Genomic DNA, 27876 nt, shown 5'->3' on the forward strand with positions numbered 1-27876 from the left:
TTTTAGAATTTTCATATTTTTATTCCACTGAAGACCGAAAACATGATGGAGATATCCCATTTCGTGTCAGGTTATTTACCAAAGAAAACCCACAGAAAAAAACAAAACAGACTATTTTACAATCTGGGGAAAAGAATTATACACATAATAGCTGGATCGATAACGGCCACGAACTTCTGGGCCGACACTTTCGCCAGAAAACAAACGAGTCTTCCTCTTCACGTTCCCGCAGTAATAATGCTATTTCACACTCATTATTCACTCGGCTTAAATGTTTTAAAATGGATTAGCTAGTGTTTTACAGCAGACGATATTTATTATGCATGTAAATTCTGAAAGAACATATTGAAGCATGCTTGTGTTAAAGAGATAACTTTTATTCACTACAATTTTACCTCTTTCAGTTGTACGCCTAATGGCACATGCATTTGGAATGTAGGACAGATCTTCTTGTTAGAAAAGAGTGGGTAGAAGGTCAAGCTATTTTTAATGCTGTTGCAAAAACAAGTTGAGGCATTTCCCCATTAGCTGTTAGGGTATGCGGTCGGAGAAACGTAGCACCTGTTAAGCTACAATTCTACTTGTCAGATCTAGATCTGTTCAGAAGAGAACTCCCATCGTAGTCTAGAAATGTGAATGTATGAAATAATTAATACGATCTCAACACCAACTCTGCAAATACCTCCTACTTCCACTCTTCAAAAAAACAGAATATACTATAGTTTCCAAACCTGAACAGAAATCGTTTTTGTGAAAACAGATTGCAACCCCTTAGTCCTTCAGCGCTATTCACGCGTTGACAAAATTAACTATATGCAGCTGGGTCACCGTTAAGTGAAATATCAGTTTTCCCCCCCACCCCCCAAAATCAGACCAAGCAATTATTACACTACAATTTAAACATAAGCCACAGAAACAAACTTAAAACTAAGGAAAATGCTAACTCCAGCATAGAGTTCAGATTTAATACTGATTTATTTTTTTAAAAAATGCTGCTCAAGATTTAGATGTGCAGACTAAGGTTGACTTCAGAATAAAACACAATTGTGGAGGGTCAATGAAGTACAGTTCTCAACGCTTCAACCATCTCTTTCGGACAAAGCAAAATTACACTGCTTATACAAACAGCAGACGTTTTTAAAAACTGATCAAGACAAACAGCGTTATATTTTTTTTCCTACTTGCTTCTGTATAATTGTTACCGGCTACTATTAAGTGAATCACTAAAGAATTAAAACAAAAAACCTAAACTACTCTCCAACGGTAAAATTGAAGTAAAATGCTTACATTCATTTGACGACAACAGTCATATTAAAAATGCGGTGTGGATGGCGCACAAGTTTCCGTTGGAATGGGTCTTCAGAGTTATTCCTGTGCAAAAGATGCAGAATATTTGTACTGTATTATTATAGAACCTTAAACCCTTTGAAATTCAAATGAGAACGTGACGTCGCATTAGCGAGAAAATCTCCAAAGACGAGAGACCACAACTGCCCACCTTTTCTTCCTTGCGCCTCTCTTTGTCTTCGCTTTCCATTGTTTCTTCTTCTTCTTCCACAAGCCCATCCCCTTGATATTTGTCATGAGTCCACTTTGGGCTGCTACCTGATTTTTTGAAGTTAAATCTTCCTCGGCCACGCTGGAAAATGCCCCGGCCTCTTCCTCTTTTGGCCCAGTAATCCACGCCGTCATCTCTATCATCATGCTAGAACAAATACACAGTGAACAAAAAAAAATAAAAAATGAAAGCACTCACAATGCTTTACTCAGAGTAGCGTCCAAAGAAGTACCTCAACCTACTCAGCTCCTCCTGGTTTGTAGCTGCATGTGCTAGAAGGCAGACGCTCTTTGATTGTGTGTTCCTGCATTGCAGGGGGTTGGACTTGATGGCCCTTGGGGGTCTCTTCCAACTCTATGATTCTTCTTTGTCTCAAGCAGAAGTGTCCTCCAGTCCCCATACTTGTGATCCTCTAACTCATGACAGAAGCACGTGTTTTATCCCTGAGTTAAAGACCTCTAATTAATCACTGATTTCATGCGAGAGACAATTACCCTGGTCCCAGCTCTGTAGTTTATTCTTACGGATTTTAGATGCCAAGAGACATATTTCAGCCCTTCAAATATATATATATTTATAAAGAGTTCTAAAGCTTTGCTTGTATTATTGGAAGTAAACTAACATGATCTGTCTCTAATATGTAGGATTGCATATACCATACCAAAAACACAGTTTGTAAACATTGGTTTGACAAAAGTTAAATACATCCATTTTTTCTGATAAGTAACATGGTAGATTTTTCCTAGAGGGGAAAAAATATGGTCAAAAGACCACAGACAGTGAGAAAATCTGCCAAGTGACTTACAAATACCATTATCCACCATTCCAGCAGTCTAGCATAAGCTGGTGAGAAAATTCAAGGTACAAGCTACAGGTTCAAACTGGCTTTATTCTCAAAACCAGTGGGTTACATCTGCAACACAGTTGAGAGAAGGCATAAATAATTCTCTCTCCAAATACTGGGATCCACACAGTCCAGAGACCAATGCTATCCTTCAGAGAGCCCCGTAGCCGTTCATTGCTGTGACACAAAGTGCTAAATGTCAAACTAATATTGTGGTGGGAACTAAACTTGCCCAGCACTAAGTGGTGTGATCACACAGGTTTCCATTTGGGAGCAAGAAAATCATTCTTTCTTCAAAGCCTAAAACTCACATTTGATTTAGAAAAGGAAGCAGCAAGGCAAGATTTGAAAAGCAAAGTATGTCTTTTACAGAAATTAGCTCAATGGCAGATAGGAAATTAAAGGAGAAGGAAAAAGTGAAATGATTTCTTCCCCGGCCTTTCGAATTTGAAGCGTCCTTGAGAACTCTACAGAATGACAACACAGTGACAATCAAAACATATTTAAAAGGTTACAAACCCCATTGTTTAGAAGTTACTCACGGAATTCAAATAGCTTTTATCTCTACAATTCTCCACAGAGCTCTAAAGCAAAACAAACTCCTCAGTTACAGATCAGATAGAAATATGGGAAAAAGGCAGTGTTTGAATTTGTATATCGCAGTCAGCATTGGAAAGAATTCTTCCCTTCACAAAGGACAGATAAGAAACTGAGCAAAAGAAATTCCTTCAAAAAAATGCCACAAGTTTTTATGCGGCTGAGTATATTAAAAAGAGGTCTAATGCCGTTAGCATAAATCCTTGAAATGATAGAAGCAAGCACAAAAAATTTGGTTCTATTGAATTATCGATACAATAAGCTTTGAGAAAAAGAGGCATGCATAACAGTTTGGTACCCACCAAGAAGTACTTCTTGCTTTTGGGGGTATATTCAGGATCCCATTCTTCCTCCTTCGGTCTCTTTTGAAAAGCGGGATTTGAGTTACTGGGACCAGTATTTATTCCAGCAAACACACCTCTGGCTCTTCCTCTGCCCCTAATTCGAAACTGATTGACCAAAGCATTCATGTGTTTAACCGACACCAAGCAAATTATAAGTTTGTCTTACATTAACCAAAATGCTTTGCGATAATCCTTCAACTAACACCATGCATATAACGAAGATGCTTGGGAATCCATCGTCTTTTCCGCACAACCATAACTAGACGTCATGGGGACGTCTTTTTAAAAAGCATCTCATTTTTTCCTCAGGATAGCACATACAAATAAAGAGTTGGAGGCGACAGGTTTTTTTCTCCTGGCCACCGTTTTCTGCTGCTTGAACCCTCCGTACCACCTGCCATTTGCTGAAGTTCCCCTGGGACATTTCCTCAGCTGGCATTGCGGCTACCTGCCTCTTCAGTGATAAAAGTTGACGAACGAATTCCGTTTTCCCCGCTGATTGTGGAAATGTGACGTTTTCCTGTTTTTTTAAAAAATTCAGCGAGGTATTTTTGAAGCTACAAAGACTCAATATGAGAATTCTCAGATTGAATAAGAACGTAAGAACAAGCCAGCTGGATCAGACCAGAGTCCATCTAGTTCAGCTCTCTGCTACTCGCAGTGGCCCACCAGGTGCCTTTGGGGGCTCACATGCAGGATGTGAAAGCAATGGCCTTCTGCGGCTGTTGCTCCCGAGCACCTGGTCTGTTAAGGCATTTACAATCGCAGATCAAAGAGGATCAAGATTGGTAGCCATAAATCGACTTATCCTCCATAAATCTGTCCAAGCCCCTTTTAAAGCTAATCTCCTTATCTTTGAAGATACCTCACCGAAAATCTTTTGAAAATGGGGAAATGACACATTGCCGTAATCCGCAGGAAAACCGGAGTTCATTATATCTTCCAGGGAAATACTGTCAGAATCGCACTATCGGCATATTAATGTATCTCTGAGCTGCCGCAGACATTTGAAGGCGGTGACTGTTCTGAGGTTATAATCCTGTGACCTTCCTCATAAGAACATAAGAACAAGCCAGCTGGATCAGACCAGAGTCCATCTAGTCCAGCACTCTGCTACTCGCAGTGGCCCACCAGGTGCCTTTGGGAGCTCACGTGCAGGAGGTGAAAGCAATGGCCTGCTGCTACTGCTGCTGCTCCCGAGCACCTGGTCTGCTAAGGCATTTGATCTCAGATCAAGGAGGATCAAGATTGGTAGCCATAGATCGACTTCTCCTCCATAAATCTGTCCAAGCCCTTTTTAAAGCTATCCAGGTTAGTGGCCATCACCACCTCCTGTGGCAGCATATTCCAAACACCAATCACACGTTGCGTGAAGAAGTGTTTCCTTTTATTAGTCCTAATTCTTCCCCCCAGCATTTTCATTGAATGCCCCCTGGTTCCAGTATCGTGAGAGAGAAAAATTTCTCTCTGTCAACATTTTCTACCCCATGCATAATTTCATAGACTTCGATCATATCCCCCCTCAGACGTCTCCTCTCCAAACTAAAGAGTGCCAAACGCTGCAGCCTCTCCTCTCAGATTCTTTGGTATTCCCTTCAGTACTAACTGTGGTCAGATTTTCAAGACTCCTGAGCAGTTTTCATGGCTGGAATCCACTGGCTGTTGGGGGTATTCCAAACTGTGTGGCTTCGGTCCGGTGCCACAGGAAACAACCCGTTACACTAAGACTTGCCTCTGAAGATGCCAGCCATAGATGCGGGTGAAACGTTAGGAGCAAAAACTATCAGACCCTGTCCACACAACTCAGAAAACCCACAATGTCCCGAGCAACCGTCTGTTAAAAGAGGAAAGCAGACTGCCGGGCCTATTCTTTCTGATTTAAAGTCAGGAGTTGATCCACAGTTCCTGTTAAAAAGAGAGAAGGAAACAAACCAGCAAAGCAAAGCGGCAGAAAGCTCACAGAAGATTAGCCATGGAAACCAATATGGACTAGCATCAAAATGAAGGAATAAAAATGGCAAAGAATTTGGCTGCTTGGCTTAGTCAAAACTTGCTGTTTTTAATCTCAGGACTATGTAAAATATCATGTGACAACATATCCCTAGCTAAGCGGAGCCGAAGCAGAAGGCATTTTATGATGAACACCTCCTTCCTGACAACTTACATTTCTAAGCAGGAAAAAACTTCTGAACCTTTTCCTATAATATGCTTTTCATATAAAGAACAAGCAACCTCTGGACACGTAAATGTTTTTTGGGATGTAATAAGTTTTTTGAAGCAGAAAAAGTACGGCAGAAACTCACGAAAGTTCCTCTGGGTCTTCCGACTCCTGTAAAGCCAGGGTATTCTTTTTGTTCGTGATGAGGCTTAAACTCTTCGTCTCGTTCTTTCTTGCATTCTTTCTCTTCTCGGGAACTGGATGAAGAGGAAGATGGGGAGGAAGTTGAGGAAGATCGAGAACGGTCTGGCTCTCTTTTTTGTTTACTGAAAAATAAGAAACCACACTGTTTGCCGTAAAGTCCTACACAGTGTCTTTCTGAGAAGCTACTCTGTCGGCGTGTCTGATGCTACTATGGAGTTTTACAGTTCTCGCGCTATCAACCTTCCATCTATAACTTCTTAAAATAGTTTAGGGCTCATTAACGAAAATTGTTGATGAGCAGAAAGAGCTAGTTAGCTCAGAAAAACTATGTTCAGAAAAAAATATGCAGGAAAGAATCCTTTCAGGTAATATGTCTGAAGTGATGCTATTTCATTCTTTTTTTTTGTATCTTACCAAGAATAGCAAAAATATTGATTTTGCCCTCTCACAATGTGGGCTCAAGTTACAGAACTAGGTAGCAACTGATAAGTGAATGACCATAAGTGTAGGAAAGCAAACAGAAAAGTTCAAATAAATCCATCATTACACAAGTGAAAGAGCAAGAAAAACAACGTATATGGTCATTGTATTGAACATCCCATGGCAAAGACATCTGGCATTAAATTGACCGTATTTATATATTAATACCATACCCCAAAGGTGGATATAACTATTACAATATGCTTATATGCCATTAAAGGTTAAATTGAAATTGAATTACAATATGCTGAACAGATTGCTTTTAAAGACTGTTTAAATATCCCGTTCCCTGTCACGAGAAAAACAAATTCTCCCCCACTCCCCATGTTAACCTAATCCATCAGTTTTTTAAAAAAGTCTCATAGTCTGGGTGTTATGAGTTGAAAAAGTGCGGAATCAAGCATAACGAACCAAAGTTCTTACACAAACTGTTTACAGAAATGTACTGCTTTGAAGTCCAACCTCCTGACGTAGCCTGGATAATAGGACAGATTAATTTGTCATTTTTTTCAGTGTTAGCTTGCTATTCCAAAGTTTTTGTCCTCATCCACCATAAGCCGTGTAAAAGACAAATACATTTTTGCTGTAAAACAAATAATTTCAATTGTTTAAATTTAGCTGTTCCATCGCACAGGGCAAACTGAAAGCAATTGAGCTTACAAAAGTTACCAAAAGTCTAATTAGAAGCTCAAAACCTAGTTACGAGCAATTAAACCTCTTTACCTGTCCTCCTTGAAAGTTTTATACTCCTTGTAATCTTTTGAAATTTTCTCCTGCGTTCTGGATCCGCTGGATTCCCGGGAACCTTTAGAGTCTCCTCGTTCTTTACTTCTTTCTTTTCGGCGACGGTCGATGTCGTGTCGAAGATCGGCCGTGTCACACTTTAATTTTTTATCTCCCTAAGGCAGAAACATTTCCGGGAAATTATTTTAGCACCCCCACTCCTCGTGACTGCGATAGGAAAAGACCTACCTCTTCCTTAACTATGGGGAGTGCCCTTACCCCACCCTGCCAGGAGGCATGTCTACTCATACAAAACCAAAATGTCCCACAATTTCTGTGGCGACACTATTCTCAAGGGTCCCCCAATTGAAGTGGCTTTTTGGGGGGAAGTGTAGAGACTGCAAAAGAAAGAGGGATAAAGGAAAGATTGGTTGTTGAGTAGAGCTCGACTCGCAGTTCGTTATCTTATATATTCATTAAAAATATTCAGGAATATTTTTCGTGTTCAAGGTAGTTTATATCCAATCCGGAACTAGCAACTGTGCACGCTTTGCCCCCAAGAAGGGATACTGAAAAAGAAAAGTTAATCTCCCAAGATTGAGCTAAAAATAGCAAAAGTTACTTCCATAAAAATTAAAACAGCAAAACTTTTGATACATTTTCTTTCCCTTTCCCTTGCTGAAACATCAAAATTGCTGTTGAAGGAATTGGTAATGAATGTGTTCTCTAAGAAAGAAAAACAAGGGATACAGTATTTAATCGCTGCATGTCAAGTTATTGAACTGTACGATTAGGTTGCATACAACTGGTTCATCACTCATGCTGAGATTATTTTAAATGGAACCGGCTCAACAGGATCTAGGTAAAATCAAATCTTACAAGAAAACAACCATGAGGCAGTAAATTAAAACAGCACCAATCTGAACCTACTTTCTGAGCGTCTTCTTTAAAGGCTCTCTCTTCCCCCGCTAAACGGGTGTGCTTCCTCAGGGCACTTGGGGAGATGTCAATCCTCCTAAATGCAAGATTTTTAAAAGTAATCATTACGGCTGCCGGTATTAATCTCGGTCAAGTGGAAAACTGGAAACACAAAAGGAGAAGTGCCGTAGTGCCATCCAAATGTCAAATCTGGTTGTTAATTTTTAAATATACATTTTACCCAAACACAGAAACATCCAAACAAAAACCAAACTGTTGACAACTGTACATTTCAATGAACTTTTCAAAAACTACCTCTTCCTTAACTATAATATAAACCAGATGTCTTAAAACTTCCTTTATTGGAGGCTTCAAAATTTCCTCAGCTGCAATTTTCCCAATCAAATGGAAGCTGGACAAACGCTGCATCCAGAAAACTGTAACTCACTTGTTGTGTTTCATTGATTCAAAAATTAAACCAACAATGTGATTTCTCAAGCATGTTTAAGTGTCACGTGTGCTTATCCTATCTCTCCTTGTCATTAGTACACCTGGGCCAGAATCTAAAGAATTAATAGTAGTAGTAGTAGTAGTAGTAGTAGTAGTAGTAGTAGTAGTAGAAGAAGAAGAAGAAGAGGAGGAGGAGGAGGAGGAGGAGGAGGAGGAGGAGGAGTTGGGATTTATACCCTGTACCAAGCCGATATGGCCTTGTCAGGTTTTCTTAGTGATTCGGTTTTTACAGAATTGCTGCCTCTTGCCAGGTGGAGGTGGAGTTTGGATTTATATCCCCCCTTTCTCTCCTGCAGGAGACCCAAAGGGGCTGACAATCTCCTTGCCCTTCCCCCCTCACAACAAACACCCTGTGAGGTAGGTGGGGCTGAGAGAGCTCCGAGAAGCTGTGACTAGCCCAAGGTCACCCAGCTGGCGTGAGTGGGAGTGCACAGGCTAATCTGAATTCCCCAGAGAAGCCTCCACAGCTCAGGCGGCAGAACGGGGAATCAAACCCGGTTCCTCCAGGTTAGATGTAAAAAATCTCCTTGGGTTGACAAAACAAGTCACGTAGTTCTTTGGATCCTGAGCATGAGTTTAAAATAACCCTTCATATACACAATTAACATGTACACCGAATAAAATGATGGTACACAAATCTGTCACAGGTCTTAGTACATATTTCACACAGCACTGTCTATTTAGTCAGCATGTACTACGAGGCAGATACTGAGCTTGGCACCAGAGCCTTTACCTCATTCCTTTTTCAAGGTTTTTTTTTAACCTAAGAGAAAAATAAATGGGTGGTTTGCCAAGAAGTTAATCTCGTTTGATATGTGGGTTGATGAAGTCGGCCTGCAAGGGTCGCAAGGAAGAGGTGAGATGCAGCGATATCATCCGGTGGAGAGAGCCAGCAGCAGGAAGCGTGATCCATGGATCCGGCAACTCTGCCGTGTGCTAGTCCCTGGCACCTTTTATTAGGGTTTCCATGGGGGCGTATATGGGAGGTGGGAGAGCGGGAGAATATCATATGATACATAACATCATGGGGTTGCCTATGTGCGGGAGGAAACGTTTGCGTCTGGGTCTAATCCATACCTGGGGGCAAGCGGCCCTTTGTCTGGGACACCTGGTGACCGTGAGTCAGGTAGTTCATGACCTGTGACTCACGGGGATCTGGGGGACGGGTGAGCGTGTGCGCCCAGAAGGACACAGATGGCACAGGAATTCCTGCGCTCTTTCTGAGGCTCTGCTGGGTTCGCGGGGCTCATCCCTACAGGTTGATATCTGGAGGCTCAGCCAGGCAAGCAGCAAATAGAGCAATAGGATACCCCACCTGTGAATTTCCGGGCTCTTTTGCCGGGCGGTATGTTCTTCAGTAGCCTTCTGATATGCAGTGAACCTCTCACTTAGGGTCATGGCAGCTGACTTGAAATATTGTTCTGTTGGTTGCAGAGGACAAAAACTGTCTGGTTAAGGGAGATACGGTCTACACATCCCACCCTACTAGAATGCAAAACAGGCAAAACAGTTTGTAAAACATGGGAGAGGTTAAATTTTGTTTTTCAACTTCTTTCGCAGTAAACACCAACAAATAGCAACTACCACCTTTTACAGTTTTCCTTTCATTTATGTGCAGCCGACACAATTGAGGCAAGAACCAGAGCTGTGTAATTGGGAAAACGGCTGGTGACATTGGACATCTTCAAAGGGTTGCTTGCAGGACAATATTCCAAAAGAAGAGTCTGGATTTATTCCCCGCCTTTCTCTCCTTTAAGGAGACTCAAAGGGGCTTACAAGCTCCTTTCCCTTCCTCTCCCACAACAGACACCTTGGGAGGTAGGTGGGGCTGAGAGAATTGTGACTAGCCCAAGGTCATCCAGCTTGAATGTAGGAGCGGGGAAACAAATCTAGTTCATCAGATAAGACTCCGCCACTCAGGCGGAGGAGCAGGGAATCAAACCCTGTTCTCCAGATTAAGAGTCCACGTGCTCTTAACTACTACATCACGCGGATTCTCCTCTTCTAATGCTAATGACACATTTGCAGAAGAAATATTACAGTTTTCAATGTTATCTACTCCATCAAAAGCTACATAGCCTAGATTTTGCAAATGAAAAACGCCATCCTATGTGCCCTGATTCGAAAGTAAGCCGCCCTGAAGATAGCTTATTTCCAAAAAAATTATATAAAGCTGAATTATTTAAACACCCACAAACATGTCTTCTTTTCAGAAGAACATCTGCTAAGGAAGATTCCAATAGCTGAGCATGTTTAAGCGTCTGGCATCTTGGTGAACTTGACAGAATAGTTTAAACCAGTGGTGGCGAACCTATGGCACGGGTGCGAGAGGTGGCACTCAGAACCCTCTCTGTGGGCACGTGCAAACAGAGTGCCGCCCCCCCCCCCAATCTAGGCTGGCCTGGGCTGCTGGGTTCGATTATTAGTATTAAATCTAAGACTGAGTTTTGAGGAAGCAGTGTAGGTACCCCTGTTAAGAGCTGTTAAACCCCACTGATTTTCATGCTAAAGCACGATCCTTTACCTGGGAGCAAGCTCGCTTCTGAGTAAACCCTCCTAGGGTCATGACTCACCCGTTGGAAGAGTTGCACGGTTGCTTCAAAGCAAAGCCACCGACTACCACCAAGCTTACTTCTGAGTAACGCACGCCTCAGAGCCAACTGTTTTTTCTAAACTAAATCCTCAGCATTCAGGTTAAATTGCCGTGTTGGCACTTTGCGATAAATAAGTGGGTTTTGGGTTTCAATTCGGGCACTTGGTCTCGAAAAGGTTCATCATCACTGGTTTAAACTCTCCCCGCCCCCCCTTTTAAACAGCGACCGATAATTAGTAACCACTACAGTTTGAAAGACCAGTTCAACAGATGTGTTTAAATGCAGGATAGGAACAAAAATGTATAAAATCATAACGGAGTATGAAATGTCACATATAAAGCAAGCTATCTGCTTAACAGTACATCTGTGTCAACTTACCGCCCAACAATCCAGCACATCTCTCACAACCAATCATTAAAACTTGACACGGCCACTACAAGGGTAGCGCCTCAATCAGAACACAGGAATGTGAGCTAGCAACTCAAGTTTTGTGTGCCATTTTTGCCAGGAAGAGAGAAGGTTCAACTGTGCCTGTTTGTGCATCTGTTTATCTTTCAACAGCTATTTTATTTTTGTAACATGGATTTTGCCATTTCAAAACACATTCCAGGACCTAGTTGCAATGAAAAAGAAACACATCACTGGGCATTTTCAGCTCTGTGGACGGAAAGAGCTGTTCAGTCTCTAGCTTCGTTGCACCAATAATGCAAAATTACTCGTTTCACCAAAAACTTGATCCGCACAATCTTTTTGAAGTGTGCAGAAATAATTACATAACTTCAGAAGCAAATCATGATTTACACACATCAACAACTTGGTCATAGACTATAAACACCGCTAGCGAGCTGGCCATATGCTCTAATTTATATACTACGGTAAAACGCTCTGTTTAAATTATATTTTTGCCATCGTCGCATTGATGGATTTCTTTGCAAACTCCGTTTATTCCATTCACCTCTTAGTAAGAAATGCGAACATTGGCTATTTCCGAACAGTATAAAACCAGACAGTTTTCCAAGTGTTCCAGGCAAAAGTCTTCTTGGCCAAATATTTATGCAGAAAGTCATTTCAAATCATCAGGAAAAAGTATACATAAAATATGGCATGAGTTTATCAGTTTGAAGTGTTGAAAGTTCTGCTCAGCACACTGACAAAAGACCACGACAATACAAACCATATATCTGCTCTACAGACAGACATGCTACAAAAATCCTTTCTTCCTCTATTAAAAATTGGAAAGTTCAACGCGGGCACATTAAGAGATAAAGAGGTATTATAAAAGAAATACTAAGACAGCATTATTTACAGAAACCTGTGTTCCATTTGTCATGACAGCTTAGGATCTTGGTCAGTCGACCTACAATATTTAACCGAGACATTTTAACCTGCATATCCACATTCCAAGAATGCTTTCCAAAATAATGCTTTATTCCAACTACAATGGCAATAGTAGCTTCTGATAAAAAATAGTCATAAAGCAAACATAAAACTATTAGCCAATTCTAATAATTACTTGCTCTGGCTGAGTGATTCTTTCTTCTAGGTGAGCAAGTTTCCAGACTCACTGCTCAAACTATGTATGACACCGTGTTAAATTAGGAATTGATAAAATGTTTCTGCAATACTGTTCAATCGGATTAAGTTTCTATCACTTTAAAAAACTGCAGAACAATGAAGGATTTTCATGTCTAAAGTAAACATCAGAATGTTTGGGAATATATACTAAACAGACTGAAGCTTTGAGGTTAAGAGCTGGGGATGATTACAAACGCTCCCATTTGAGATATTTCTGTTAGTTCACATGCCTTGGAATACATACGTACATTCTCAATCGTCTGGAAGTTACCTAGCCATTTTGATGCCCGCTGCATACTATCAATCTCGAGTAATTTTATACAAACATTTCAAAATGGAACACTTTATGGTTTTCATGCTTTTCTTTACGGCCCACCCCTATTCAGATAGCTTCCAGGGCCCTCTTCCTTGCAGATTTGCATGCTAGACTCAGCTCTACAGAAAGATGATAGTAGATTGTATCTTCCTTCGCAAGAGAACAAAGCATGCTGCACCTTCTTTGCTGTGGAATGCTCCACCTGGGACCCAGTGCCTACGTAGCCCTGCCCCATCTGTTTGAAAGTAGAAATACATTTTGGCATAAATGCTCTTGTACCAAAAATCAAAGTACCATGTTCAATAATCCACAAAATAATGGTTTTGACAAAGGCAGCGGGTAAAAATACGTGATAATTCTCATATTCGTTCGGGACTATATACTAATGCAAAAGCATCCAGCTTTCTCGACCACTGCACCTCGACTGACCCAACTATCACCTTTCTGTGGAACAGAGAACAGTTAGTATCTTGTCATTCCATCTTGTGAAGTCATTTTGTGCAGTTCTTCTGCCCAGATGTTGTACAAGTTTGTGCTGAGTCTCTAAGCTCCCGGTACATGGGACTGATGTTGGGTCTATTATTTCGTGGCATAGGGCAAGTTCTTGGAGTGCCAACATACCTTTATCTATCCCTCTGTCTTCAGTTCCCTGCCCCCAACAGCCAGGTTCACTTGCACAGTATGGAATTCTTTGGGGGGGGGACCTCACTTTCCCATCTGCGCCTTCCTCACAGTACTTCCCCTCCCTCCCCGCTAACAATCCCCATATCCCTTTCCCTGATCCGTCCTCTCCTTCTCAGCAGTTCACCAACCTAACTTTTACCTGCCCGTTTTCAGCTATATTTATTATTTATTTCTTTAATTTCTACCCCACCCATAGTGGGGACCAAAGCGACTTACGTTATTCTCCCTCCTCCTCTTTATCCGCACAACAACCCTGCAATATAGTTTTGGCTGACAGCAGTGGTGGGATCCAAAAATGTTAGTAACAGGTTCCCATGGTGGTGGGATTCAAACTGTGGCATAGCGCCAATGGGGCTGGGCGGGGCATGACGGGGGCGTGGCCGGGCATTCCAGGGGTGTGGCATTCCTGGGCGGGGCTGTGGCAAGGACGCAGCCACTGTGCCGGGCCTTGGGCGGGAAACGAATGCACACAGGCACAGGCTGCCACGCACGCCGGTGCACCTCCTGTTAGACTGCTTCAAGTTCTCACCCCACGCCGGTGCACCTCCTGTTAGACTGCTTCAAGTTCTGCGCGCTACAGCTGAGAGGAGGGGCGTAACTAAGGCAAAAATCACGTGGCTAATCACCAATTAGTAACCCCCTCTCGGCACACACAAATAATTAGTAACCTACTCTCGGGAACCTGTGAGAACCTGCTGGATCCCACCTCTGGCTGACAGTACGTGACTGATCCCCTGGAGAAAGTACCTGCTCTGGAAGCTGGACAATACACCTGGTGGAAGCCTCACCCCTCTCCGTACCCTGCCCTTCACAGACTTCAGCACAAACTCTCCAAGAATTTCCCAACCTGGACCTGGTAAACCTAGTTAAGCCTGGCTCCATATGTCCTCCCTCAAAGGCTAAAACTGGCCTGAAAAAAGCCCTGTCCCCTTTTGTGGCTTTTTTACTCACAGAACCAAGCCTGGAATCTGTGGGTGCTTAGCAACAGCCACTGAGGAAATCGGTTGCTTAAAGCTACAGCAGCTCTATTCATATTTTTAGAATTTTAAAAAAAAACTTTTTCTTTTAAATAACCACTTTTTAACAAACGTGGGGCCCTTTTCAGGTTTGTAGAAAGATCTGTCTTACCCATTTACAGCACAAACCACCAGATTTATGCATCCTCGGATTGAGTAAACTTTGCCATTGGTGATAGATGTGTTGCTTGCCATTATTTATATTCTTGACAAAATAAGGTACACGTAATACACATGCTATTTGTTACTCATGGTTTGAGAATACTCGTGTTTATGGAGGACAGGTGTGCAAGAAAAAATCCCAAGCTCAGCATTATAAACAGAAGAAGTAATATTACCTCCCCCACAGACCTCCATAGCATTTATCTTTGGTACTTTGCGATCAGAATAGACTGAGCTGGCGGGCCTAAATTCCTTGTACAACAGCACAGGACTGGGTTGCCTAGTGGTAACAGTGTAGGACAGACATGCTTGTAAATCTACTTAGCATCCTAACTGATCAAAGCCATTTCTTAACCTTAGGTAGGATTGGAGAATTAAGCTGTGACTACACAGTATCTGTTCAGCAAGGGATTTGGAATTATGCGCGATTGGCTTTATTGATACTGTTGGTGAACGCTCCGGTCGACCGGTTCAAAATTCCCATCAGCCCTGCCAGCATGGCCAATTGGCCATGCTGGCAGAGCTTAATCGTAGTCCATAACATCTGGTCGCAAGTCGCTCCTATTACTGCCATAAACCAAGATAAATCTAGCAGACAAAACAGAACCTCAGCAAATTATGGCTACAATCCGGTTGTACATGCATACTATTTATTCACATACTATTTATTCATTCTCAGCATTCAGAGCTGATCGGACACATCTGCCAAGACCCAGAGGGTGGCCCCGGTGAGGGTATGGAAGGGGGTACAGCCCAGCCTGGAAAGACAAGCAGAGCAGCCCATAGGGCCAAGGAAGGGCAGGACTGGCCCTCAGGTGCGGGGCCACCATTAGTGTCGGGAGAGACAGAGGCCAAGGAAGAGGCTGTTGGCTGGGATTCTCACACAGCTGTGGAACTGCGCAGGACGCAGGAGAGAGGCAGCCGATGAATCCTCCCCCCTCACCTCCAAGGCCCTGGGTAATAACGAGGAACTGGAGACTCCCAGCCCCATGGGTGGCTAGCCAAGGGTCCCCGCCAACACGGGGCACCACACTGCTGGAAGAGAGTTTTGTTCTGGGGGGTCTTCTGTGATTGCAACAGTCCCCCCCCCCCCTTTTTTTGAACCATATTCAGTTGTTCGGTGATAATTTTATATGCTAATGTTTAAAACTTTTTTCCTCTCTATACTCCACATGTCATCACAATCTATTCACATTTTTCTTCATTTTTCTCTGCACGTTCCTTTCAGTTATCCCTTCTTTTCTCCTTTGTGTCCCATGATTTCTCTTGTTTTCCACTTTGCTTGTAGCTGTTAGCTGATTCTTTTCCCCATCCAACTCATTTCTCTTAACCTCTCTCTCAGCTCCGGGGGGAGCGGGGAGAGGATAACACTGGCACCCCCCCCCTTTTCTATTTTGATTGACTGGCTGAGTCTACGGATGCGAAAGCTTTTTTCCAGCTGAAAAACCGGAACGTTTCGGGCAGTGGTTCTCAACCTTCCTAATGCCGCGACCCTTTAATACAGTTCCTCATGTTGTGGTGACCCCCAACCCTCACATTTATCCATTTACAGATGGAGAACACTGATGCAGAGAGTCTTAGGCGACCCCTGTGAAAGGGTCGTTCGACCCCCAGGTTGAGAACCACTAGTTTAGGGGAACACTTAAAAGAAACACTGGATATATTCACTTTTTCAGAATGAGAAAAGCACTTCTTAAGCAAAGGTTTTTCATAGTCAAAATGTATAGCGCAGGCTGACCAGACGTCCCGCTTTTGGCGGGACAGTCCCACCTTAAAACAATTTGTCCCGCATCCCACGGGTTATTTCAAGTGTCCCGATTTTGGAAGGCTGCGCGTGCCTTCTGGTACAAGGCAGTCGCGGCAGCCTCCAGCGTGAGTGCAGCGCCGAGGACGCGCTTTCAACCTTCTGGAAGCTCCGTTCCTGCCCTGTGACAGGGCAGGAAAGCGAGCGCTCGCTAATCTTTAACGGTACAGCATCATCTTGCCAGCCTACCCATACATCCGGTTCACAAAGGTGACCATCTGGTCACCTTAGTATAGCATGAAGAAGTCGGAGGGATTTTTCAATGTTTACAATGGAAAATATGGGAAATGTTGGAGCACAAAAATCACATTTGCAACTCTCACAGCTACATTAAAGATATGCAATACTTTCATATGTAGGTATTCATTTTTGGAACGCTGTGTAATTTTATAATGCCCAAGCATAACAGAAAGATTACGTGCAGAACTAAGCACAAAAATACCAGGCTGGAATTCTGCACAGACAGCATCCAGTATCGTTCAATGCCATATATTACTTACTTTGTACGTTAAATTAAAGGCGTACCTTTGACATGATGAACTAAGGACACAATGTGCTGAATAAATGACTCTGATGTGCTTTTGCTGGCTTGCGGGAGCTTAATGTGGTCAAAGATGGACCGGAACTCTTGCTCCTTCTTGACCGAATGGACAAGTGTGCTAGCAAGCAGCCTGTCTTTAGTCAAGGGCCTTGAGCCTCGTGGACACACCTAACACACAAAAGGGAAAACAAAGAGGGTTATGGCAACACGGCTTCGTCCCCGATCAAGGGAAATGATTCCAAATCGCGACAGTTACCTGTTGGAATCGTCGAGTGGCACCGGGGCCATTTTAAGTTTCACTTCCGGCCGGTGAGAGTCGCTGGCTATCATTTTGATCCTAAGGGGGCTCTCCTCCCTGAACGTCGATTTTTCTCTGGCGTCCAGATTCTTGTGCAGAGGGGGGCTATAATCAAAGAGTTCTTTGAGCTTCTCAGACTTTACCTGGTCAGGTGACTGGGTGTCTTTCTTCATCATTCTCTCGGACATCTTCTCGTCTTCCTTGTGCTTGTCTTTCAGCAAACCGGGCCTCTCTACTAGGTAACTAGGAGTCTCCTTAAGCTTGTAACTTTTGTCTTCTCTAAAACTTTCACTCTCTCTACTTGTCTTCATAGAGATTTTAGATTTGTACTTGGATCCTTCCTCCTCAGTTATTCCGGTGAGATGCAGCAAAGCTCTTACCCTGATCTGCCAGAACAGACTTCCTGAACTGTCTATAATCTTCTGTCTCCTCAGTGTCATCCCCTTCAGAATCATTAAATTTTTGTTTCCCAGACTCTTTATCCATATAATATTCCAAAGCTTCCTGATCTTCCCATTCTCCCTCTGTCCTGCCTTTTTCTGATCCTCTCTCCTTTTGCGTATCTTTCTCCCTAGCATTACCTCTATCAAGCAGGTATACTCTAGAGTCTTCATCTGTGAACCTGCAGATAACCAAAGGAGAGGATGAAGATTTTTCACTGCCTTCGTTCCAGTTCGATAGCATTTATCTTCTGGCATTCCGCCACCACAAAATTCAACAACTGCCTGCACACAATTATTATAACATTGACTGTTTATAAAAGAGAAATCTTCCTAGCAAAAACCAGATGTTCTAGTACTAAAACAACAAACAATAAACCCTCCCCTTCTATGCCCATTTATATAAACCAACAGGGAAAATCAACTATTTTATTTTTAAAATCAGATATTCAACCCAAATACAGCATTTGAATCTGTAAAATACAAGCTCAAAGCAGTCTCTTCTACAGCTTAATACAAAATACATTGGATTTTAAGTCACCATCTTTATGTTGTAAATGCTAGTTTTATCCTATTGTTGGTTTAATCGTATATTGTTTTTATTGTTGTATTGCAGGGTGGAAATTCAAAAAATAAATACAATGCCACAGATTAGATAGTGGTGGAGACAAGAATTCATAGACTGATTATGTAATATGTCTAATTATTCTTCCAGTAAGTTATAAATTGGTCACAGTTATAAATTCAGGAATCAGTTCCTTTAGGGAAAGTGTGGAACATTGCAATTCATTCTAGCTCTGCTTTCATAGTACATTTACACATTCTGATGCTTAGGATTTCTGTGCTGATCTTGAAATGCTTTTAAGTACTTGGGTTTACAAAATGTATTTTGCACTGATGCTTTCAGATACATCAGAGAAGAATTTCTGAAAGACTGGCAGTTTTCTCAAGTCATAATGACAAACATCTCTTGGGTTGGCTTACCAGAACCAGCAGTGCCAACCGAACGGGATTATCCCGTTCAAATTACCTAAATAAGAGAAGAAGAGTTGGATTTATATCCCCCCCTTTCTCTCCTATAAGGAGATTCAAAGGGGCTGACAATCTCCTTTCCCCCTCACAACAAACAGCCTGTGAGGTGGGTGGGGCTGGGAGAGCTCCAAAGAACTGTGACTAGCCCAAGGTCACCCAACTGGCATGTGCTGGAGGGCACAAGCTAATCTAATTCACCAGATAAGCCTCCACAGCTCAAGCGACCAGAGCAGAGAATCAAACCCGGTTCCACTTCCCAGATTGGTACACTGCACCTGCTCTTAGCGACCTACGCCCATGGCTGCTAAGCTTTATTATTTTTGCATTTGTGGGTCTTACCTTTTCAGGAATTTCCCACCCTTTGCGCTTTCCTGCTCCCCAGCCTCTGGATAAAAGGAGCGCATGCGAGCCTCCTCGCGTGGAGCGTTCTGCGACGCGGTTGCTTTGGCAGGACTTCTTCTTGTAGGAATGTGATGAAGCGGGCTGTTCTGGGAAGGGCTGTAGCGACTGGACCCGTTTCCCAGAGAACCCGACCCGGACCTCCCGGGGCTGTGTTGAATGGAATGTGAATGCTGAGGCGTGTCTTTTGCTGAGTGAACCGTGCTGAGCAAGTGAGCATCAGAGCCTGAAGAGCTCTGACTAGGTGGGGAAGCAACAGAATGACTGTGGAGAGACCGAGGACTGTTATCATAGGCTGAAAGTCCGGGCCAGATATCACCTGAAGTGGCTGCTGATTTATTGAAGTCATCCATGGGCTCAGATGGGTCGTGTTCGAACGCCCCTTTATCTTCCTCTTGGGATTTATTTTTTAACGGGCTGTCCTGCAAAGCAGCTCCCGTTAAACGGCCTTTCTTGGCTTGCTTTTTCTGGCGAATTCGCCAGCGCCTTTATGGAAGAGGCAGGTGATTTGCAATGTCGACCGGAGAAAGGCGAGGCGAGATAAGAAAGAAGGACCTTGGAGATCTAAGAAGATCGGTAGGATCGCGGCCGCAGATCTGCTGCGCGAGACCTCTGGGGAAGAGACTGATCTTAAACGCAGGACTTCTAGAGCGGCGAGAGCTTGGCCCGTGCCTAGGACTTTCCGGGAAGTGCCTTCTGTTTCCAAGAGCAGGGTCTGTAGCCTCCACGATGATATCTACCACCACCTCCTGGGTAATATCCTCTGCCTCTTCCTCTGTAGCCATAGGGGCGTCTCATCCCTCTGTTATTCCTGTAATCTCTGCGATAATCTCTGTTGTACATGCGATCTCTACTGCGAGAGCGTGAATATGTTCTAGATCGAGACCTGGAACTAAGGTTTATGAAAATGTTAGTACATGAAGAGTTCATTATCCTTTAAAAACCACTGTCCACAATCCTGAGCGTGAATAGTGTTCCACTTGTCCATGAAAGTGATTCTATTCCCTTTTCCAGCAGTCAACCCCCCCTTCCCATATTGGAGGTGTTTTTATCCCAATTTTCCAAAGGAAGTATTGCCACAAAATGTAACTTTTAAAGTTAAATTTTATGGAGGTATTCTACCATAGTTCTTAACAGCAGAAAAATATTTCTACCCAGCTCAGATACAGAAAATTCCAATAGCTTGCAGGCAACCCATCCTAAAATAAGCCAACTTTTTTTAGCTCTCCCCACAACTATTTTTACACAACTGTGAACTACCAGTAGTAGCACCCGAGAGAGAAATAATTCTACTGAAGTAAACAAACAGGATATTATCAAGGCGAAGAAATACTGAATCTGCAATTGCTAGCAAATGCTGGGAAGTTCTACAGATAATAGAACTTGCCTCCAAGTATCATGAATTAAAACAAAACAAAGCAAAAGCTTAAGGTTTTTTTTAAAAGTTACAAGAAATTTACCTGTATCTCTTTTTTCTAGAATGTGATCTTGACCTTGACCTTGAACTGGACTGAGATCTGGACTTTGATCGTGAAGAATGTGATCTAGTATTAGAGCGACCCATTGTCCTCTACTGGTTTACCTACCCAATTAAAAAATTGGTCAAATGTACAGTAACTTAAAATTAAAATGCTCAAATCAAATTTTGTCAATAAAAATGCATGCAACTTGTAGATTATGCTCTATCTTTGTACTTTAACATAAACCTAACATGAAAAACTAAGCTTCTTAAACATTTCAAGATTAAATGGAACTTCTTTCCCGAGAAGAGACTTTTGCCAGCTATTAGCCACAGCCTCTCAAAATGAGAATATCTTGAAAAAAACACCTTACGGCAAATTCAGTATTACAGTATGCTGTATGAACAATAAGTGGCAACATCACTGATAATATTTCTCCATCATCATTATCCATGTGAATGTACCATCCTCAAGTATTTTTCCTCCTCTCTGTTGCTCTGTTCCTTGATGGGAAGATCTTAATGTAGGACTGGCTACAATGAACCAACATTTTTCTGTAGCTAGGCAGCCCAATCCAGAGAGGTGGGGCCAAATCTGCTCTTGCAGCCAATTAATTTGCCCACCCCACTGGTGTTAAGTGGCACTTATGCTGATGGAGAGAACAAACTGGAAGGTGGGCACCACAGACCCGGAACAGCCTGTAGACCACAGAGCTGTGCAGACCTAAAGCTGTACACAGGTGCAGCTGGGGGCAAACTAGCGCTGTTCACAGGACAGGCTAGGAGTATTTGCTTTTGACCCGGGAACACCCCTGGCCTCAGACTTACGCCAAAAAGGTAGCATGTCCGTTTAGCCCTATGGAGAGGGAGTTTCTGAAGCTTGCTGCCATCCTGTGCCCCCACTAATCCCTTTAGAGGTGGGGTGGCAATGGCACCATCCCCACCAGCCAGAGCCCTCTAGATTGGGTTGTTAATCTTGCTCTGCCCTTTGTCCTTGATACAGACACTAACACAAACTCCACATCCCTTTCATACTATTTCTAATTCACCAATGTTCAAACATTAGTGTAAATCAGAACGATAGAGCAGCAGAAATCGTACTCTGAGAAAATATATTAAGCATCTTTTGCATAAATATAGCTTCAGAAGGAGAAGATAGAAATGTTTTAAGAGGAAATAAGGCCTACAGGATGCAAGATCTGGACTTGGTCCTCTAGATCACAGGTGTCAAACTCGCAGCCCTCCAGATGTTATGGACTACAGTTCCCATCATCCCCTGCCAGTATCATGCAGGGGATGATGGGAGGCTATGATCCACCTAACTTTATCTGGAGAATACAATTGACACCTGTGATCTAGATGGAGAAGTTATGCTCAGAAATATTATTTTGCATAAGAATGCCGGTATTCTAACAGCATTCAGTGGAGTTTAATGATGTGACTTTGGTTTTGTCTTTGTACATAGATATAGGGCAAGGTTGCTTTGCTTTCCATCGCATACTTCAAAGCTGTAGCAAGGGCATCTGATTTCCTAATAAGGGAGTTCCTGTGACTTGTGCTTATTAGCAGAATGAGCTATGGTAACTTAGGCAGACAAGCTGCTCTGCAGGTGACATCAAGGCCTGAGCAAGATTCACGTGATCATTAAGCCTACCTTGCCTGATAAGGCTCTCAGAGAAGTGACCCAGAGTTACCTAGAATGATAGCTAATGTACAGAAGGTTGGGTTAAGGCCCCTTCCGCACATGCAGAATGATGCACTTTCAATCCGCTTTCACAACTGTTTGCAAGTGGATTTTGAATTCCGCACATTAAAATCCAGTCGCAAAGCGCACTGAAAGTGGATTGAACGTGCATTATTCTGCATGTATGGAAGAGGCCGGAGATTATCTCATTGTGGAGTAGTTGGTGTTGAGGTAAAACATGAACATTGTATAAAGAAAGGTGTTTTGAGGTGATTCCAGTCTGGCTTCTGGGCTCCTAACTTAGCCTTGACTTCCAGCATTGCTACAAGATGCTATGGGTTGTTCCCTGCCAGGAGATCTCCAGAACTTTTACTGGGGCAAGGAAACCAATCAGCTGTATTTCTGCTTCCTTTTTTTTACAGAAAGAAAGAAAGGCTCCTTCCGCACATGCAGAATAATGCACTTTAAAACTGCTTTCAACGCTCTTTGAAACTGTGCGGAATAGCAAAATCCACTTGCAAACAGTTGTGAAAGTGGTTTGAAAACGCATTATTCTGTGTGTGCGGAAGGGGCCAAAGATTGGTAGGCAAGTTCCTTAGGTAATGGTCTGGAGGAAAACTACTGTTTATTGTAGCAATTACTGTGTTTTATTTGTCTTCTCTTGGAAATTACTTGTACTGAAATTCTTATCTATTTCTTTTATAATATGGTTCAAGTAAATGTTTGTATTTTTTAAAATCTCTGCAGTTATTGATTTGAATTTGATCAAGCGGTTCAGTATAATAAGAGCTCAGGCTTATCTTCAAGGCAGCTTTCTCAAAGACAGGACTGCAGTTTAACCAGAAAACCAGGCCATTATGGGAAACTTGAAGCCTGTGTTTGTTTTACGCATCTTTATCCAGCCCTTCTTGTCTGGCTGGTTTCTGAGTTTTGCTGTTCATAACTTGATTTGAGGAAAGGCGGAAGGCTAGATCAGTGTATGGGAGGCATTCACAAATATGCATATCCCCAGACTGTCTAGATATGCTGTCTGAATACAAGGGACAGGGCAGAAGAAGATAAACAGGGCTTTGTTTTAGTAGTAGTAGTAAAAAAAAATTTTTTTAATGACCCTCGGCCGTTACAATCAACAGGGCTTTGTTGAGAGTGGCACTTTCACGCTGGGAGGCATAATTAAATTGCATTCATTCCCTGGCAAGCTTTTTAACGGAGCCTCAATCCACTTTCTCCAGTGGACATTTGTATATTTCTAATACCAAACTAATTAAGCTTCAAGCCCAGATAAAATGGTTAGAGAAGTGTAACAAACAAATTCTGCCCAGGCAAAAGTAACTTCAAACAGTTCTTTAATCAGCTGGCAGACAGTTTCGAAAGTAAGACAGGAGAACTCTGGCTATCCAGAGTTCCAGCAACAGCCTAAATCCAACCCAGCTCCCCCCCCCCCCAAAAAAAAAGGTGATAATAAAAACAAAGAAGTTTCACACAGTCAGTGATTCACTGGAACTCCCCAGAAAGATAGCACACAGACATAAGTATCTTTTCGTGCCTAAAATCCAGGCAGCGCTCCAATGCTGAGGTGTAACTGGGAACCAAGGTCAAATTCCACACTAACGCACAGTAACTGACAAGAAGCAAGTGTATGACATAGGAGTTAAGATGCATATATTTCCAGTAAATACTCAATTCGCTTATAAAACAAGCACATTTAAAGTGTTTACAGTTCCTGTGTCAATCTACTTTTTAATTGTCATTTATTTTGGGTACTAGAACCGTGGTGGTGAACCTTTGGCACTCCGATGTTATGGACTACAATTCCCATCAGCCCCTGCCAGCATGGCCAATTGGCCATGCTGGCAGGGGCTTTGATCGAAATTATGTCCTAATCCTGTATCTAATTATAAGGTCGCCACCACTGTACTAGAAGCATACATTATTTCAAGGGTGCCCAGGGGCACCTTTAGAATTCTGGAATCGCGTGAGTGGGGTCGACCACAAAATGGCTGCTGCCCTAAGTTGGCTTCTGCAGCTTACCTTCAGTCACACACTGGAAGTTCCTTGTATTGTCCAAGCAATTTTTTTTTTAAGCAGCACAGATAATTAAATCTCCAATGCCCCATCAGAAGCTCTGCGGGGCAAAAGGCGCACCTGGCCCCAACCATTTTTAAAAACACCTGGTGGGCACCACGATTGATGACACATTGTTATTTCATTAGCCTTAAACCCCTCCCATTCATTACATGCTACACGGTAAGTTAGCCATTTTCAGAAAACACTGTGGAAGAAAATCCCTTAACCTCTAAAAAATGAACAGCCCGAATTCAGCCTTAAAACAACAGAGAATTGATCTTACCTGGCAGTCCTATATGTCAGTAAGGAAGGAATTTACAGTTCTTAGTAGGCACTCAAATATCAATTCCTGTTTTTAAAAAAGTAAAGTTAGTTTAACTCCAGTCCTTTATCTCACATAGGTTTGTTTTTTTTAAAAAAAGTTTGTAACAGACAAAACAAACAAGAGACTGACATTTCACAGTATTAGTATATTTATAATTTGTCTTCACTTAAACCCCTTCCACACATGCAGAATAATGCACTTTCAATGCACTTTGGAGCTAGGCGGAATAGCAATATCCACTTGCAAACAGTTGTAAAAGTGGGTTGAAAGTGCATTATTCTACATGTGCGGAAGAGGCCTCTGTGCACCATTATATCACAGCATTTGGATTTGCTGATTATTCAAACATACAGATAGTAGATACATTCAAATCTTTAGCCCTCAGCAACTGGTACGTCAACATGAGTACACAACCTTACTTGATAACACAATACTTCTAGCATGTTTCTGGGAACAGCTTACAGCCAGTGATAACTCCGTGATGCCACAGATAATTATGGAATATTACACATCAAAGGTAATGTAAGTGTAGTGTAGATAGTAAGTGTAGATAGCCCTGGACTACCGGAATGCTGGTGTGACATCTCTCTCCAAGGACGGTCAGCACATATTACTTGCCTGGGAGAATGATAAAAGCCCCTGAATCGGACTCTCTCTTACGATACTGAATAAAGAGATAATGAAATATTCAGTTCTACATACAGGGTTTGCATCCTGCTATCAGAACCCATGCATGGTCCTCCTGGATATGGAGAACTAGAACAGGAAAGCACATGTATATACCTTTTCCATGTGCCATTGTCAATCCAGTAGAGAATTTGCACAAGACTACTGTCACTGGATCAAACAAATGTTATGACTTCTAGCAACTAAATCCGGACCCTGTAAAATCAACAGGCATCTACGGCCTATTTCGACTGGCTCACACGATGCATTTGCACATTGCTGCTTTTGCTGTGTCCAGCAATGAAATGTTTTACATAAAAAGCCACAGTGATTTTTCCTAACAAATGCATGCTCATGAATACCCAAATACTTTTGATGAGTTCATTGGGACTACACTATTGATAAGACTCTGAATGTTTGTTGTATTTATCTGCCTTTTATGGACAATTGTTTTATTGTAATTTGGTATGCCAATAAAGGCTTGTCTATGTCAATACCCAAATACCTTCCTATTTCCTAAAGGCAAAGTGTACTTTTAGTGGCAGCTTTTGGGGGGAAAAATGCTCCTAGCAACCTAAACACTCAACAGGCATCTACAGCGGATCTCAGCTGGCCGAAGAGCGCTTGCACAATGCACGTTGGCTGCATCCACACCCCCGGCTCACAGGTGTGAATTAATACCACTTAGGAAACTTTGAGGTGTCTCTGGAAGGAGAGGTGGGGGTGATTTAATGCACAAACTGTTTCACAGCCGTGCAAAAAAAAAACACCCTAGATTCCCTCCCGAGGGATCGGTTGCCGCAGCGACGGGGCGGGCGCAGCTCAAACAGATCAGGTTTCGCCGCCGCCGTGCAGCAAATAAAATAGGAATGAGCCACCGACTCTGGCAAACTCTCCTCCTTTGGGGAGGTCAAACGTTCCCTGGGGAGTTCATTTGGGGCGACCTCAACCACCCGCCAGGGAGCAGCCCCAGCCCAAAGGGGCGAAGAGGAAGGGCCAGTGCCAAATTTAGATGAGGAAGGCTGGGCTACTTCACTTGCGAGCCCCCCCTCCTGACTAGAGGAAGAAGGGAGAGTGTTTTAAGCAAAACTGAGCAAAGCCGGGGGGGGGGGGGGGGGGGCTTTCCAATCCTGCAACTGATAATTCCTCCTCTAAAGGAGGAAATGACACAAGATGTTTTTATTAAATACCATAGCAAGAAGAAGAAGAGTTTGGATTTATATCTCCCCTTTCTCTCCTGCAGGAGACTCAAAGGGGCTGACAATCTCCTTGCCCTTCCCCCCTCACAACAAACACCCTGTGAGGTGGGTGGGGCTGAGAGAGCTCCGAAGAACTGTGACTAGCCCAAGGTCACCCAGCTGGCGTGTGTGGGAGCGCACAGGCTAATCTGAATTCCCCAGAGAAGCCTCCACAGCTCAGGAGGCAGAGCTGGGAATCAAACCCGGTTCCTCCAGGTTAGATACACGAGCTCTTAACCTCCTACGCCACTGCTGCTCAAGGGGGGGGGGCGGCAAGGGGGGAGGAAGTGCATAAATAAAGTCGCTATACCTACGACGGTGTCAAAAATAGTACACGCTGGAGCCCGCCCCCCCCCCCCCCGATTCTGAGGCCCCAGGCTTCAGCTATAGGTAAATCCGTCACTGCGGAGGGTGCATGGCAGGAAGGGGGGATTCCCTCCCCCCCCCCCACTTGTGGGGAGGACAAAATGATATGGATTTTTAAAAAAAAATAACCCTGAAGCTATGGAAAGGGGAGGGGTCCGGCCTTGCCCCCCGGTGGATGTTGGGCCCTGGCACCGGGGGAGGACGGAGAGGCAGCCGTGGGGGGCTCGCAGGGAAACGCGGCCCGGAGGCTAACCGGGACCACAAGCCAGCTAAGCCGGAGCAGGCGGCCTCCCTGCCCGCGGCTGCCGTCAAAGCGGCCGGCTCACCCCTCCAGGCGACGTCTCCGGCCCGCCTCTACCACCGCCGCTCGGCAGCCATTTTCCGTCTCCGTGAAGGAAGAGAGAGAAGAGGTAGGCGCAGGGAGACCATAGAGACGCCAGGAGGCGCGGGCCTCTCGTGACACGCCACTTCCGCTCCAGAGGGGGAGGGGGAGGGGCGGGACGTCCGGCCCTCCAACCTCTGCTGTTGGAACCTGGAGGCGGGTAAAAGGTGGCTCTACGCAAGGGTCTGCAACCTGTGGCTGTCCAGATGTTCATGGACTACAATTTCCATCAGCCCCTGCCAGCATGGCCAATGGGCTGATGATGGAATGCTCAGTCCATGGCTGGACAGACTCCCAGGTCTGGGCAGGCCACAGAATGCTGTCTCCTGGATCCTCCTCTTTTTAAAGGAGGACTCCCCCCCCCCAAAAAAAGCCCGGTATGAAATCAGATGTGATCGTCAGGACTGAAGGCTGCACAGTGAAAAACGTGGATCTGACGTGTTGTCGGCCGGATTCAACTGGTTCTGGTGGGTTTTCCAGGCTGTGTGGCCG

The 27876-nt window shown here is 43.5% G+C and overlaps 1 protein-coding gene across 1 annotated transcript; it reads right to left on the reverse strand.

Moving 5' to 3' along the window:
- On the reverse strand, positions 1 to 27453 carry LOC125440918 (bcl-2-associated transcription factor 1-like). Its single transcript, XM_048511034.1, is given in 15 exon segments — positions 1 to 1371; positions 1499 to 1705; positions 3302 to 3448; positions 5647 to 5827; positions 6909 to 7084; positions 7839 to 7923; positions 9652 to 9757; positions 17013 to 17176; positions 17285 to 17676; positions 17678 to 17948; positions 19138 to 19898; positions 19900 to 20089; positions 20658 to 20779; positions 24691 to 24756; positions 27329 to 27453. Coding segments are annotated over 13 exon segments (2790 nt in total). The 5' UTR covers positions 20762 to 20779; positions 24691 to 24756; positions 27329 to 27453; the 3' UTR covers positions 1 to 1365.
- Positions 27454 to 27876: the final 423 nt, after the last annotated feature.

This window comes from Sphaerodactylus townsendi, linkage group LG11, assembly GCF_021028975.2.
Source record: "Sphaerodactylus townsendi isolate TG3544 linkage group LG11, MPM_Stown_v2.3, whole genome shotgun sequence".
In the NCBI taxonomy this organism is placed as follows: domain Eukaryota; kingdom Metazoa; phylum Chordata; class Lepidosauria; order Squamata; family Sphaerodactylidae; genus Sphaerodactylus; species Sphaerodactylus townsendi.